This window comes from Phacochoerus africanus, chromosome 15 (genome assembly GCF_016906955.1).
Source record: "Phacochoerus africanus isolate WHEZ1 chromosome 15, ROS_Pafr_v1, whole genome shotgun sequence".
Taxonomy (NCBI): domain Eukaryota; kingdom Metazoa; phylum Chordata; class Mammalia; order Artiodactyla; family Suidae; genus Phacochoerus; species Phacochoerus africanus.
In genome coordinates this window covers 50,462,026-50,479,025 of record NC_062558.1, presented here as the reverse complement: position 1 = coordinate 50,479,025, position 17,000 = coordinate 50,462,026, and the positions used below count along the sequence as shown (strand labels likewise).

The window sequence follows — 17,000 nt, the reverse complement described above, 5'->3', positions numbered from 1 at the left end:
TCGTCTCAGTGGGTTATGGTTCAGGCAGATCTTTATCTGCTTCTCTCCTACTTCCTATCCCTAACATTGTGTCACACAGCAGGCACACCACAGTTTTGTATTACTGAACTTGTAGCAGTGTTTCTCATGGAATCGCACTGCAAAATGCATTTTGATATGTGTGTGTAGGTTATTTGTCTAGGACTGTCTGTTTCTTGTTCATTAGATGCCAGTAGCCCCCTTTGTCACTGGGACAACCTCAGACATTTCTCGACCACCCCAGGGGGGGGCAACAATACTGTCCTCAGATAAGAACCCTGCACCTGAGCTAGCTTTGATTTCTTTTTTAACGGTTTTAGTGAGAGTCACAAATCATTTATCTCACCCATTTAAAGTGTCCAGGAGTTGCCACTGTGGCTCATCAGAATTGAATTCGACCGGTACCCATGAGGATGCAGGTTTGATCCCTGACCTTCCTCAGTGGGTTAAAGGATCCGGCGTTGCCGAGAGCTGCTTTGTAGGTCACAGACTCACCTCAGATCCCATGTTGCTGTGGCTGTGGCGTAGGCCAGCAGCTGCAGCTCCAATTCGACTCCTAGCCTGGGAACTTCCATATGCCACTGGTATAGTCCTAAAAAGACAAAAAAACAATTTTTTTCCAATGGCTTTTAATAACTCACGGAGTTGTACCATCACCACAATTTTAGAACCTTTTTTTTTTTGTCTTTTTGTCTTTTTAGGCCCACACCCGTGGCATATAGAGGTTCCCAGGCTGGGGGTCTAATCAGAGCTGTAGCCGCCAGATTATGCCACACCCACAGCAACGCCAGATCCAAGCCACATCTGCGACCTATATGTCAACTCATGGCAATGCCAGATCCTTAACCCACTGAGCAAGGCCAAGGATTGAACCTGCAATCTTATGGTTCCTAGTCCGATTTGTTTCTGCTGCTCCACAACAGGAACTCCTTAGAACTTTTTTTTATTACTCCTCAAAGAAATCTCGCCTTCTTAGCCATCACCCCCAGACGGGACTTCCAGGCATAGGCAACCACAAGTCTACTTTGTCCCTGTATGTTTAGCTAGCCTGTGTTTTTTTTTTTTTTTGTTTTTTTTTTTTTTTTTTTTTTTTTTGGTCATGCCAGCAACATGTGAAAGTTCCCAGGCCAGTAATTGAACCCAGGCCACAGTAGCAACCTGGGCCATAGCAGTGACAATGCTGGACCCTTAATCCACTGTGCCACATGGAAACTCCATAGCCTTTTTATTTCATATAAATAGAATCATATGATATGTGACTGCTTGTGCATGGCTTCTTTCCTTAGCATAATATTTTCAAGGTTCATCCATATTGTAGCCTGCGTTGTTTGTATTTCATTCCTTTCTATTGCCAAATAATATTGTCACGGATATATCATAGTTTATTTTTCCACTTGATAGTTCATAGGCATTTGGGTTGTTTCCACTTTTTAGCTATTATGAATGTTGCTGTGAACATTCATGTACAGGTTTTTATGTGGACATGTGTTTTAATTTCTTCTGGATATTTACCTAAGAGGGGAATTGCTGGGTCATATGGTAACTTTACATTTAACCATGTGAGGAAGTGCCAGGCTATTTCTACAGTAGTTGCACCACTTACCTTCCCACCAGCAGTTGTGTGGGGTTCCAGTTTCTCCACATCCTTGTTAACATTTGCTCTTGTCTGTCTTTTCTTTTTTTTTTTTTTTGTCTTTTGTCTTTTAGGGCCACACCTGCGGCATATGGAGGTTCCCAGGCTAGGGGTCTATTTGGAGCTGGAGTTGCTGGCCTACACCACAGCCACAGCAACACAGGATCTGAGCCATGTGTGCTACCTACACCACAGCTCACAGCAACACTGGATCCTTAACCCACTGAGAGAGGCCAGGGATTGGATCTGCATCCTTATGGATACTAGTCGAGTTCATTAACTACTGAGCCACGATGGGAATTCCTGCTGTCCATCTTTTAATCACAGCCATTCTAGTAGATGTGAAGTAGGAGATCATTGTGCTTTTGTTTTTCCCCCCCTTTCTTTTTTTGGCCACTCCATGGCATATGGATTTCCCAGGCCAGAGATCAGATCCAAGCCACAGTTGTGACCTCTGCCACAGCTGTGGGAACCCAGATTCTTTAAGCCACTGTGCAGGGCTGAGGACTGAATCTGTATTCTGGAGCTCCAGAAACACTGCTGATCCCATTACACCACAGCAGGAGCTCCTCTCATTGTACCTTTTTTTTTTTTTTTTTTTGGTCTTTTCAGGGCTGTACCCATGACATATGGAGGTTCCCAGGCTAGGGGTGGAATTGGAGCTATAGCCACTGGCCATAGCTACAGCAATGCCAGATCCGAGCTGCATCTGTGACCTACACCACAGCTAACAGCAAGGCCAGATCTTAACCCCCTGGGTGAGGCCAGGACTTGAACCTACATCCTCATGGATCCTAGTCAGATTCGTTTCTGCTGAACCACGACAGGAACTCTCCTTGCCCATTTTAAAATTGGGTTATTACTCTTGTGATTTCATTTTTAAAAGCTGTATGATCAGGTTTTCTTTCCTAACAAGAAGTTATTTTATTTCCATGTGAATGACCTGGAATTGAACCCCTTCCTCCTAAATGACTGTATGGTTCTCAAACTTCCTGCTTTATTAGCTGCCATAAGCAGTAACTGGTGACTGGGGTATTGTTTCCTCTTCTGTAGAACAAGCTCCAGGCTGGTTCTGAGGTCATGGTGTTCCAGGTACAGTGATAGACCATTGTTGTGAAAGCAGACACTCTTAACCATATTCAGAATAACAAACTCTGGTGTTGATGATAGTTAAGAGGAAATGTTGATAGTTTAGCAGTTCAGGTAGCAAACATTTGAAGTTTCAACTTCAACTTCAAATGCCTTTGCCTCAGGCATCTCCTGGACTAAGGAGAAAACAGGGAAGTAGCTGCCAGTGTGCCGTAGGGTCTCACTGGAACCTCGGGGCCCTTCTCCTACCTTTTCCCATCTTAGATAAACCCAGGCCTCTTCCTCTCTGAAAACATCACCATGGACCTTGTGGCTTCCTGGAATGTGTGCAGCAGCCTTGCCACCCCTACTGCCCTTCAGTGCAGGCCAGTGCTGTCCTGGGAGTGTGTGGTAGCTTTATTTTTAATAAAGAAGCATTTGGGTTCTTTGGTGCTGTTGCAGACACTTGTGCTTCTGTTGCTTGTCTTCGCAAGGGAAACAAGTTCCCACCTGGCAGCCAGGGGGGTGGTAAGGAAACCACTTTGGCTGACAGTGGAATTCGCTGTGACCATCTTGAAGGCCTGGATATGCAGAGGGCTTAAGTGATGGGGGTGATGCCAGCAACAGTGGGATGGTGGAGCTGACAGTCCTGTGTCTGTGCACCAGGCGGTATGTCCCCTCTGTGCCTGCCCACAGCCCACATTTTCTACGACAGATGTGGATTTCTCTGATTTTTTTTTTTTTCCCTTCAGTCTTTTTAGGGCCATATCCGTGTCATTTGGAAGTTCCCAGGCTAGGGATTGAGTCAGAGCTGCAGCTGCCAGCCTATGCCACAGCCAGATCTGAACCTTGTCTGCAACCTACACCACAGCTCATGGCAATGCCAGATCCTTAACCCACTGAGCAAGGCCAGGGATGGAACTCGCATCCTCATGGATACTGGTTGGATTTGTTACCACTGAGTCACAACAGGAACTCCCTGGATTTCTCTGATTTTAGTGGCTCAGAGGCTGGGTCTTAGCGAGCAGAGTGTGTTCTTTCCTGGCTGCCTGCCCCTTGCCCAGCACCCTTCCACCTCAAGCTCTTTCTCTCCTCCCCTCCCAGGAGAGGTGGGCTGCCTCTGTGCAGTGAGGCACAAGTGCAGCTCACTGGACACTTGTATTGCCTGAGGTTTTTCAGTTGTTGCTTGATGAAACAGAGTGTGTTTCTCAGGTGTCGAGGTCTTGAGCTTAGAGACAGGTGGTGGCACAACATTAGGAATTTACTAAATGCCACGGGGGCTGTGCACTTTCTGATAATTTCACCTCAATTTAAAATTTTTTTCCCCACTTGTAACAAAACTTCAAAGCTGCCTGAAGCCAGGAAGGAATTTGGTCTTCTCTCTTCTGTTCCTGGGCTCTGATGGGAGTGGGGGAGGCAGGGAGCACCGGAAACCAACAGGGCTTGGTGTCCTTCCCTCACTGCCTGCCTCTGGCCCTTCCTCTTGCGCCTGCCCCTTCGCATTTGCGTCCCCACACCACCTCTGGCTTCCCTCCTGCGCTGGTGCCTTCTGGAGCTTCTTTCCTCTCCCGCCGTGGTGTAATGGTTGAGGCTGCGGGAGGGAAACCCTCTTTTCTGACCCAGAGCTGCACATGAAGTCATCTTGCTACCGCCCCAGGGAGGAAAAGCCTGCCTCTGCACCGCCCTCCCAGAACCTCGGTCCCTTAAACAGGGACAGCAGTTGGTGCAGCCATCCAGCAGGAAGAGCCCGCCACAGGGGCTCACAGCCCTATCCTGGGGCTGGAAGGTCTAGTACTACTTTTTTGGTGTGAATATTCTATTTCAATGAGAAATAATAGGACAGCTACTTCCATTCTGAGATGGAAAGTGGATCATGCCATGATCCATGAGTTTAGGAGGGGAGTTCTTGTTAAATTCAGTCTAATGGAGACTGTGATTTTAAATTTAGATGTACAAGTTCTCATTGAGGCTCAGCAGTAGCAAACCCAACTCTCGTATCCATGAGGACACAGGTTCAATCCCTGGTCTTGCTCAGTGGGTTAAGGTTCCAGTGTTGCCGTGAGCTATGTGTGTAGGTTGCAGACTTGGATCAGATCCTGCGTTGCTGTGGCTGTGGTATAGGCTGGCAGCTGTAGCGCCGATTCGACCCCTCGCCTGGGAACTTTCATATGCCGCAGCTGTGGCCCTATAAAGACCCCAAAAATTGAAAATATAAATAAATAAATAAGTGTATTCATGGGGTAGTTTGGTCATGAAAGATTGGAGAGTCAGTTCTAAGAATACTTAATTCCACTAACATTTATTTTTAAGGAAATATGATGGGGTTTTTTAATGTTTGAGTATTCATTGACAAAGATCTGTACTATGGAAAGTCCTACAAACCAAATTATTGAGAACAGTGCAAAGAAGTCATCCTTAGAAAGCAGAATTCGCAGAAGATGAATCTGCTAATTGAGCAAATTTTGTGATTCAGGCAACCAGGAAGCTTGTTTTCAGAACAGATAAGAGAGATGAATACTTCACAATTTACAAACGGGGCTCAGAGATCAGGAGCTTGCTTTGGCTTTTGACCACACTCTGTAATGGACCGTGAAGGTCTGAGAGCATGGAAACCAGCCTCAGGCCCTGGAACAGGGAGTCCTCCTCCTTGTCCCCCTGTCACAGGCAGGTCTGGACTAGACCTGGGCTAGACATCCTCCTTGCTAGGGAAAAGGGCGAGCCTGGCGTCACCCTAGTAGACAGCCTTCTAGGAAATGGACATCCTTCTAGGACCTGCCATGGGCTCTTGTGATTTCAGTGCCTCAGGGACTCAGTGTGGCAGCCAGAGAGCTATGTCATGTCCTCACTGAGTCACAGGGAAAACATTACTGTGGTGACACAAAACTGACTGATGGGGGTGCTGGAAGGACTCTAGGTCTTCGGTTAGTTAAGAAATGACATGGGGTACAGGTGGGCCTTGTGGTTCCCAGCAGGTTGCTATGGGAAGGAACAAAGTGGACACATGGCGGGGACAGGGGGGTTGGTGCTGTGCAAAGGGAGACCCTCTTGGTCTTAGTGGCTGTGGCCTGGCCTTGTGCACTGGCAGGGCGGGTGAGGAACCAGTCTTGGGGAAGGGGGGGGGGCGCTCATTTGGTGGAGAGGACACGAGACTTCCCAGGCAGAGAAGGATAGTTTGAGGCAGATTCCTGAAATGTCGAACACCCTGTTTCTACAACAGAACGTTTTTCCCCTGGGGTCCCTTCCAGTTTCTGAGCTGTCTTCCCACAGAATGAGTTTATATCTAACGTGGGAAACTCATGCATGCTGTTTTAGGCCTTAATCCAGAAGTATGTCCTCTGTTGAATTTTTGCACAACTTCTTTACAGAAATCGCTGGGATGGACACATGGATAGACTGATTGACAGTTTATGTGATTTGCACACACTTGAGCCACCCCTTTGGTCACCCTAGCCCTGGATAGGGACAGAGGCTCAGAGGAGTTAAGCTGTGCTTAGCCAGGTTCCCTGGGGAGCAAGCAGCCCGGCCTGTCCTGCCTTACACAGCTGTCGCTGTGGGCAGCAGACACGGCAGGCACCACAGATTGCTATGTGTCCCCGCCCCACTGCGCCACAAGTGTTCGTGAGCATCCCAGCATGACTCTCTCGTCTCCCAGCTCCTGGCACGCAAATGGGCAGGTGGCCACCCTGGGGCAGCTGGTTGGTCCTGGGAGATGAATGAATAGATTGGCAGATCTCAGCTTCCAGAAGTCATACAGTAAAGCTTTTTATGTGGCTTAAGCAAATCTCTTCTGAAAATCCCAAAGCAGTCTTCTCCAAGCTCCCCTGTGAGCTGCTGGTAATGTGGAGTGACTCGGGTGGGCAGGCAGGATAGGGCCTGGGATGGGTCTACTGCCACTTTAACTTCTGGATAGTGTTCTAGAGAATTCTGCATTCCCTAAAGAAGAGACTAGGGGAGTTCCCATTGTGGCGCAGTGGAAACGAATCTGACTAGGAATCATGAGATTGCGAATTTGATCCCTGGCCTCGCTCAGTGAGTTAAGGATCCGGCATTGCCATGAGCTGTGATGTAGGTCACAGATGCAGTTTGGATCTGGCGTTGCTGTGGCTGTGGTGTAGGCCAGTGACTATAGCTCCAATTTGACCCCTAGCCTGGGATCCTCCATATACCATGAGTGGTGCGGCCCTAAAAAGACAAAAGACAAAAAAGAAAAAGAGAAAGACTAGGGGACATTTTGTTGGGGTGAAACAATTTTCCAGTCCAGCCTTAGCCCACCCTCTCCCAGGTATGCGCAGGTTTGCCCCTCACACGGGCCCCTGTTAACCAGCTTCTGCTCCCACATCTGCTCCCTGAGGCCCCACCTTCCCCATGCAGTCATCTTCTGCCTTTGCACCCTGCTGCACACACCCTGCTACTCAGATAGGCGGTTCAGACCCCTAAATGTGGCCCCAGCCTCCTGTCTTGCCCCTTCTAAGCCCCTGCCATCCTAGTCTTGGGTCCTCTCTGTCTGCAAGGTGTCTCCCACCCCTCAGCCATCCCTAATTTTACCTTCCTGGATGGGAACAAAATGGGGGACAGTGTGGAGACCTGGGGTGTGCCAGCTTCACTCCCCTGCAGGGAAGTGGAGAATGTCCCTTGAGGCTCGGTCTTCTCAGGTGGGGTGGGATAGGTGGGACCCAGAAGAGCTGGAGTACGAGGGAAAGCAGACAGAGGGCTTGCTCAGCTCAGAGATGGAGAGTTGGAGAGAGGCTGGCTCCTTTCCCTGGGGCCATCAGTGTGCAGGCCTGGAGTGCTAGAGTGATCCTAAGCACAAGGGGGTGGGATATGGTGCTGGCCTTTCCTGGTGACCAGCCAGGGACCATCTGTCCAGCTGGGTTCTGACTTTACTCTGGGATGACCACTCTGGCCAGGATCTGGAGTCGGCCACCTCTTTGGCCTGTCAGCACTCAGTCTGGTCCAGGTTGGCTTCTTATTTACCCCTGGTGTGACTCTTCGAACTTTCAAAAAAGATAGAGATATTTGCAGAAGACATCATCTAAAAAAGGACTGTTACCCCAAATATACAAAAAAAAAAAACAAAAACAAAAATACCTTCTTAAAATAATAAGAAAACAAAGAACCTGATTTTAAAATGGGCAAAAAATCTGAAAGAATTTTACTAAAGAAGACATGCAAATGGCAGATAAGCATATGAGAAGATAGTCAGCACCATGTCATTAGGGATTTGCAAATTAAAACAATGAGGTGCCACTACCCACCTGTGAGAATAGTGGAACTCCAGAACACTGAGTACACCAAGTGCTGGCAAGGATATGAAACAACAGGAATTCTCCGCTGTTGCAGGTGGGAATGTGAAACAGTACAGCCGCTTTGGAAGACAGTGTTAACAAAACTTAGCATACTCTTAACCTACAATCCAGGAATCGTGCTCCTTGGTATTTACCCAAAGGAGATGAAAGCATATGTCCACAGTAGCTGCACATGAATGTGTACAACAGCTGTATTCCTAATTGCCAGAAGCAGCCAGGTATCCTTCAGGGGGTAAATAGATAAACTGTCCATCCAGATAGGAGAATAATATTCATCACCAAAAAAAAGTGTTCTAACAAGACAAGAAAGGCCATGGTGGAATCTTACGTATTACTAAGTGAAAGAAGCCAGCTGAAAAGACCCCGTAGTCTGTGATTCCAGCTTCAGGGAATGATACCAGCGAGTGAAGCTGCCATGGACTGTGGATGAGGGTGTGTCCGTGGCGGTTGGTCAGCTATAATGGGCACCACTCAGCTGCAGGGTTTTGATGGGAGGGCAGGCTGTGTGTGTAGAAGGAGGGACATAGGAGAATCCTGTACTTTCCTCTCAGTTTTGCTGTAAACCTGAAACCACTCAAAAAAACAATAAGTTTATTAAAGAAAAAAAAGGGTTCCTGTTGTGGCTCAGTGGCAGTGAACCCAACTAGCATCCATGAGGACGTGGATTCGATCCCTAGTCCTGCTCAGTGGGTTAAAGGATCCAGCATCATCGTGAGCTGTGGTGTAGGTTGCAGACGTGGCTCAGATCTGGTGTTGCTGTGGCTGTGGTGCAGGCCAGCAACTGCAGCTCTGATTTGACCCCTAGCCTGGGAACCTCCGTATGTTGTGGTTGTGACCCTAAAAAAAAAGAAAAAAAAGATAAAGAGGCCAGGGCATCAATCTTAGACCTTTTCACAGTTTAGCCCCTGTGGGGCTGCCTGGAGGGGGAAGTGGTCTCTAGAAATTGTTGTTTCCCTGAAGGTGGTGAGACTTCAGGTCATATAACCTCTTGAAACAAATTAATTTTTCAGGTAAACAATTAGAACACTCCTGTCTCAGCTACAGGTTCGCTCTGACCTCTTTTCTTTCCCTTCAGGACAACCCTCCATATGATAAGGGGGCCTTCAGAATTGAAATCAACTTTCCAGCAGAGTACCCATTCAAACCACCGAAGATCACGTTTAAAACGAAGATCTATCACCCCAACATCGATGAAAAGGGGCAGGTCTGCCTGCCGGTAATTAGTGCTGAAAACTGGAAGCCAGCAACCAAAACCGACCAAGGTAAGGTGTCTTCTCACATTTTCTGGGGACACTGCTGCAGGCAGGGCCTCCTTGCTGCTGTACCAACCCCAGTGCTCAGGACTGATCAGGCCGCCAGTCCCATGGTCATGGCTTGTCTCAGTTAAACTGTCCCCCTGCACGGGTATTCCTGTGCTTGTAACCCAGTGGGGACACACATAGGCCAGCCCAGCACTGGCTGCCTGTGCAGTAACAGGGCATGGGCTCTGTCCCTGGGAGTTTTCCTGAAGGTCTGTGGGGCTGCCTGGAGGGGAAGTGGTCTCACAACAGCACATGAAGTCAGACCTGGGAGCGGGTTGGGGTGGTGGATAGGGCTCAGTAGGGTCACTGTGAGAGGGCACAGCCAGACTTGAGGGCTGTGTGCCCAGGTGAAAGCTCATGGGTAGCTTTGGTGGGTCTGGGACTCCTGGGAATTAGATGTGGCCCTGGATCCCTGTGTCTGTGTGCTACTCTGTAAACGTACATCCCATGCACATTTTGGGAAAAGTACTTGATTCAGTATGTGGTTGGCCCCCCCCTTTGACCCCTGCAATGACTGACTTTGTTATAGACTATATCTAGTTTTCATTCTCAATTAGAGAGCTTTCTTTTGTAATCCTAACCTCATATCTGTGGTGGCTTTCTTATAAGACTCCCTGAACTACTCACAGTCTCTTTATTTTTAAATTTTTAAAAATTTTTTGGCCACCCAGCAGCATATGGAGTTCCCATGCTGGGGGTCAGAAACCAGCTGCAGTTGCGACCTAAGTCCCAGCTGTGACAGTGCCAGGGATCAAATCCACATCCCAGCACTCCCAAGACACTGTTGATCGCATTGCACCATAGTGGCAACTCTTTTTTTTTTTTTTTTTTTAATTATAGTTGTTTACAATGTTGTGTCTCACAATCTTGTTTTAGATTAAAGAGATTGGATGAGGCTGGAATTTGAGAGGCTGCAGGTTTCTTTTTTTCAGTGACTGATATGAACAGTCATTTTCTAGCAGAACCCCTGGAAGATGGATTGAAAAGCCTTTCACACGGGAAAGCTCACTGGAAATGGTCGTTGTGAAAAGTGTGCACTAGGCTCCCACAGCTGAGTAGCAGAAAGGAGTGGGTGCTGAGCATGGAGCCACGGAGGGGTCTCCAGGGGACTTGGCACTTGGTCAGACACAGGTTGATATCCATAAAAGATTGACGACGTTCTTGTTGTTTTGGCCGCACCCTGGGCATGTGGAAATTCCCAGTCTAGGGATCAAACCTGCAATGCAGCTGCAATCTGTGCCACAGTCATGGCATTGCCAGATCCTTAACCTGCTGCACTATGCAGGAGCTTCCTGGTTTTTCTATATAAATTCTTAGCTCCGTGTTGGAATCTAGCTGTTACATTTGCTCAGGTGGCCAGACCACAGGGTTACAGGTCTCCTCCCACCCTAGAGCTGGGTTCAAGTGCATAGGCTTTGCCTACTCCTGTGGGGGTGGGGTGGGTGCCTAAGAGCGCTGTGTCAGCATTAGTCCTCTCTTTTGGTTTAGATCTAGGTGCATAGCCAAAATGCTCTGCTTTTCCAGGGTGTGGGGATTTTTGTTGTTGTTGTCTCTGATTTTCATGGCCACACCTGTGGCCTATGGAAGTTCCCAGGCTAAGAGTCGAATTGGAGCTACAGCTGCCAGCCTGTACCACAACCACAACAACATGGGATCTGAGACTTAATCTGCCACAGCTCACAGCAACACTGGATCCTTAACCCACTGAGCAAGGCCGGGAATCGAATCCACACCCTCATGGATCTTAGTTGAGTCCATGTCCACTGAGCCACAACAGGAACTCCCTAAGAGAGGTTTTTCATTATTTTTGTGCTTGTTGACTTAGGTTTTGAAGATAAACATTTTATCTTAAACAGGGTGCTATTCTACAGGCAGGGATGGGCAGAATTGCTGTTTTCTGTTGGAGGCAGGTTTTTTCCCTAGAAGATCATTCTGTAGATTTGTCTTGGCATGGCCCTTGATCTCATCCTCACACACATCAGGAACATTGTCCCTGGCATCTGACAGCATGTCCCCATGTTTCTGTACTTATTAATGGTATTACAGACCACCTTGAAATTTAGTGATTTAAAGTAACAGTTCATTATTTCTCATTTTGTAGCTTGGCTGGCCTCTACTAGGTGGTTCTATAGCTGGTCATTCCTGGGGTCACTCACAGTTCACTGTAATTCAGCATTCACAGCAACTTTATAATACATAACAGCTGCAAATAATGAGAGTCAACCATATATGAAATATCCAGAACATGCAGATCTATAATTGAAAAGTAGATTAGTGTTTGTCAGGGGCTGGGGGAGGGGAAGAGGAAGTGATAACTAATAAGAGTGGGTATCCTTTTGAGGATGATGAATATGTTCTGGAGTTAAATAGTGGTGGTGTCGCACAATTTGGTGAATATCTTAAAAACAACTAAATGTTAGGTGTTCCTTGGTGGCTCCACGGGTTAAGAATCCAGCATTGTCACCACTGTGGCAGGTGTTTGATCCCTGGCCCAAAGAACTTTTGCATGCCCTGGGCATAGCCAAAAATTTTTTTTGTCTCTTTTAGGATCGCACTGGCTGGCATATGGAGGTTCCTAGGCTAGGGGTCAAATTGGAGCTGTAGCTGCTGGCCTACACCACAGCCATAGCAATGCCAGATCCGAGCCAAGTCTGCAACCTACACCACAGCTCATGGCAATGCCGGATCCTTAACCCACTGAACAAGGCCAGGGATCAAGCCTGCGTCCTCATGGATGCTAGTCAGATTCGTTTCTACTGAGCCATGACGGAAACTCTGGTAAGTCTTGATAATGTTTTAAAGCCCCTACATTTTGGAGGGAAAACATGCTTCTGAGTAGCCTTAGGGTCAAGGAGAGATCAGGAAGCTGGGGCTTGGTCATTTGTAAAACGTAAGTTTCCTGTCCTGTAAGTGACAATGACACGAGGTGGCCATGGTTGTAGTTTGAAAAGCATTGTGGCTCTCAGTGTTCTGTCAAAACAAGCTGAGCTCAGCTGGGTCTTATTATGGGTTAGCTCCCAGAGGAACAGAGAAGGGATGAAATACCATCTGAACTACACAGTAAACTTGAAAATATGTAGGCTTGATTGCATAAATAAAAGCAAGTTCTAAGAAAAAAATTAGACAAACTGCAAACTTGCAAAGTGCGTATCTTTTTTTTTTTTTTTTTGCTTTTTGGGTCCTCTCCTGCAGCATATAGAGGTTCCAGGCTAGGGGCAAATCCCCACAATGGGAACTCCAAGTGCATATCTTTTGAAAAGCAAGTCTTAGTGATTGACAAATGGTTTATACTAATATATTAGGTATTAAGATGATCGAAGGAGGAGTTCCTGTTGTGGCTCAGCAGTAACAAACTAGACTGGTATTCATGAGGATGTGGGTTCAATCTCTGGCCTCGCTCAGTGGGTCAAGGATCTGGCATTGCTGTGAGCTGTGGTGTAGGTTGCAGACACAGCTCAGATCCCGTGTTGCTGTGGCTGTGGTGTAGGCTGGCAGCTGCAGCTCCAGTTGGACCCCTAGCCTGGGAACTTCCATATGCCACAGATATGGCCCTTTAAAAAAAAAAAGAGAGAGAGAGAGAGATGATCCCAATGAAAGGCAGAGAGCCTGACTCTCCATAATAGAGGAAAACTTGAAACTCATCATTGTCAGCTCTGCCACAGAGCCATTTCTAATTCCAGACAAAGATGGGGATTCCCCTATTTACACTGTAGGGCTAGTGGGATTCAGGTTTCCCAAAAGTTAAGAACAAGAAAGGTTGAGAATGGGGTGGAGAGTCTCAGAGGGCAGCAAGCTGGGGTAGAGCTCTTGCAGTGCTGACAAGTGCCGATTGGAGGCCTGGTTTGGGGTGCTGCTTCCTCTGGCTGGACCAGAGGCAGCTGCAGGGTTTGTTTAATGTCTGTTGATGCCTTCAGTTTACTGCAGTAGGTAATCTTAATTTTGGGAGGGGTGGTCTGCACCCGAAGCATATGGAAGTTTCCGGGCTGGGGCTCGAATCGCAGCTTCTGGCCTACACCACAGCAATGCCAGATCCGAGCCATGTCTGCAGCCTACACCACAGCTCACAGCAATGCTGGATCCTTAACTCACTGACCAGGGCTAGGGATCAAACCCACATCTTCATGGAACCTAGTTGGGTTCATTTCTGCTAAGCGACAATGGGAACTCCTAAATATATTTTTGATGTGATTTAAAGCAATATATTATGCATAGAATCATCTAGGCTCCATGTGGATTAATGGCAAACAAGGGGAAAGAAGAACAAATAGCTTTTTTTTTTTTTCTCCTTAAGTGTAGTTGGCTTACAGGGTTGTGGTAGTTTCAGGTATGTCTTTTTTTTTTTTTTTTTTTTTTTGCCACGCCCATGGCATGTGGAAGTTCCCAGGCCAGGGATCCAACCTGTGCCACCACTGTAACCAAAGCCACAGCAGTAACAAGGCTGGACCCTTGACCCACTGAGTCATAAGGGAGCACCCATATATGCTTTCTTTTTCAGATTCTTTTCCCATATAGGCTATTACAAGATTTGAGTAGAATTCCCTGTGCTATACAGCAAGTCCTTGTTGGTCATCTATTTTATATATAGCAGTGTGTATATGTTAATCCCAAACTCCCCTCCTTTCCTGCTTTGGTAACCGTAAGTTTGTTTTCTCTGTCTATGAATCTATTTGAATGCTCTTTTAGCCCATTCCTTGTGATGCTGGAATGAAAAGCATAGGCTCCCAATAAAGCCACCTGGCATTGGCAGTCCAGAGGAGAGGGGCCTTTTTGCTGGGACAGTGGGGTGCTGGTCCTTATGGGGAGTGGGGTGACTGAGGGGACATGTGAGAAGTGTGGAGGCTGCGTGCACTCTACTTCTGAGGGGGCCTGGGGTTCCTGGGCCTCCCATGCTGCCCTTCCCTCCCTCTACTCCTTCCTGGCTCTTCCATCCCAGTCTTGCCCTCCAGCCCATCTGGGCCTTACTGCCCTTTAGGGGTGCATTGTGGACTCCCACCCTGAGCCATGGGTTCTCCTGCCTCTGGAATGGGCAGTGTGATGCTGCTCAGGGTTACAACCCCCAAGGGGTTAGACAGGATGGTCGAGTGAACCTTTCTTGACTGTTCAAAGCTCTGTGGGCATATTATCCATTTACACAGTTCAGGCCTGTCAGCTCATGCTCACAGCACACTTTGAGCAAGAGTACCCTGAACCAAGTGTAGTTCTCCTGCTCTGGAGAAGCTCTCGACCTGCCTGAGAATAGGGGTTGGAGTGCCGGACCTGGCTGAGGTTTACAAAGTTTGGGAGGGGGTGAAATTGACAAGGCTTGGACATCCCCAGTGTGTCAGGACAGGAAGGCTTCCTGGAGGAGGCAGGGGTCACTCTGTACAGTTAGTCATCTACTGTAGTGCTGTCGTCCATCACTTTCTTTCTTTTTTTTTTGTCTTTTTGTCTTTTTGCCATTTCTTGGGCCACTCACGCAGCATATGGAGGTTCTCAGGCTAGGGATCAAATCGGAGCTGTAGCCGCCAGCCTACACCAGAGCCACTGCAACGCGGGATCCAAGCCACGTCTGCAATTTTTTACCACAGCTCATGGCAACGCCGGATCCTCAACCCACTGAGCAAGGCCAGGGATCGAACCCGAAACCTCATTGTTCCTAGTCGGATTCGTTAACCACTGAGCCACGACGGGAACTCCTCGTCCATTACTTTCTTCTAGTCACAGGGGAACCATGGGTGCATGCTGGTGGTTAGATTTTTTTTTTTTTCTTTTTAGGGCCACGCCTGCAGCAAACAGAAGTTCCCAGGCTGGGGGTCAGATTGGAGCTGCAGCTGCCAGTCTATGCTGCAACCACACCACCAGATCCTTAACTCATGGAGCGAGTCCAGGGATCAAACTCACACCCTCATGGATGTTAGTCAGGTTCATAACCCACTGAACTGCAGTGGGAACTCTGGGGGTTAGAATTTTGGATAAATGGGAGGCCGCTTTGTGTAAAAAGCCTGTAGGTGTTTACTGGAAGCTGCATTCTTGCCGTGCCCCCTGGAGGCCTTCTAACCAGCAGTGCCTTGTCCTTTTCTTGGCAGTCATCCAGTCCCTTATAGCGCTGGTGAACGACCCCCAGCCCGAGCACCCGCTCCGGGCTGACCTAGCTGAAGAATACTCTAAGGACCGTAAAAAATTCTGTAAGAATGCTGAAGAGTTTACAAAGAAATATGGGGAAAAGCGACCTGTGGACTAAAATCTGCCGTGATTGATTCCAGCGAGTGTGAGCAGAGACCCCGAGCAGTGCATTCAGACACCCCGCAAAGCAGGACTCTGTGGAAAATTGACATGTGCCACCGCCTGGCGTCTGCTTGTGGCAGTTACTAACTTTCTACAGTTTTCTTAATCAGAAGTGGTCTAGGTAACCTGTAAAGAAAGGATTAAAAATTTAAGATGTTCTAGTTCTGTTTTCTTTGTTTTAAAAATCACTGCTTCAATCTACTTTAAAAGAATGGTGTTTCTTTTCCTGTCTAAATTTATCCCAAATCTTCAATTTATATTTAGCCCTAAGGTTTAAAAAAAAAAAAGGAAAAAAATGGTTGTGGTTCCCCTCTTCCCTTGCCACTCCCACCTTCTTGCATTTAGTTTGTTTTCCACTCACTGGCTCCCCAAGCCCAGGCACCGCCTCCCGCAGGAGATGGGACAGTGCTGGCATGTCTGCTCCTCTCCTCCGTGCTGCACAGCCTGGTGTGGGAGTCAGTTCAGATCTTGACTCTGACTTATAACATCCTTTTAAGAAGTTTAAAAAACAAGGAACCACCTCCACCCACCCACCCCTCCCCCCAAAAAACGCCGTGGAAAGGGAGGTCCAGCTCTTCTGTAAAACTCTGATCAGATGGGCAGCCTCTGAAGTCTGTGTTGTGATGGAACTGTAGCCCAGCCGGCCTCCTCTAGGGAAACCCCCCAACACCAGGCCTGTGATGGCCCCAGGGGGGCCCGCCAGCCAAAGGATGGGGGACTCGTGGGAGGAATTTATCACCAGAGGCTCCCGAGGCCACAGGTTGGCGCTTCTCCCTGCAGCTATTCTAGAAGATGTCCGGGTCATTGCAGACTAAAACCAGAGTGTCCATTTGAAATTTGATGCTCTCCTATCACTGCGCTCCACCCGACCAGCCAACTTGGCTCTGGGCTCCCTCTTGCCACCTCGGTGCAGCAGGCCTTCATCAGCACGGTCTGACCCTCTGGCATTCTCCACTGTACCGGTACCAGCCTGGGGTTGCTGGCACCCAGCTGGCCCTGACTTCGGAGCGTCCGGCCGGCCCAACCAAGGAACAGGACGGCCTTCTCCTCCCTCTGGACTCACGGCCTTCGCAGAGTCAGGATCTACTCGAAGCTCGCTCAGTAATATCCTTTACATGTTTTATATTGTTTTGACTGCCTTTTTTTGTAGAAATAAAAATTGACCTTAGAATTTATCATCAGATGAACTTGTAAAGATTTGAATGTTAATGTCTTCTCAAAGCAAGTGGCACTGTCCCTGAAATAGTAGTGAGTCCTTGTCACTGACACCCAGAGGGAGCCAGTGGTCCAACCACTGGGTGTCACCAACTCCACTTCTGCCACGGGGACTTCCCTTCTGGGTTCTCAGGGGGCTAGATCCTGTGGAGATAACTTAAACTCTGCTTTCTGTTTTAGTTTTCCTTCTATAAC

General features: G+C 48.0%; 1 protein-coding gene across 1 annotated transcript in view; it reads left to right on the top strand.

Annotated features, from left to right (window-relative positions):
* The window catches only part of UBE2L3 (ubiquitin conjugating enzyme E2 L3), a 48,958-nt gene extending 32,185 nt beyond the window's left edge, over window positions 1-16,773 (top strand). The window contains exons 3-4 of the mRNA XM_047759952.1: window positions 9,101-9,287; window positions 15,392-16,773. Of these exons, the coding sequence (XP_047615908.1) occupies window positions 9,101-9,287; window positions 15,392-15,546 (342 nt within the window). The 3' untranslated portion in view covers window positions 15,547-16,773. The remainder of the gene's footprint in view (window positions 1-9,100; window positions 9,288-15,391) is intronic.
* Window positions 16,774-17,000: the final 227 nt, after the last annotated feature.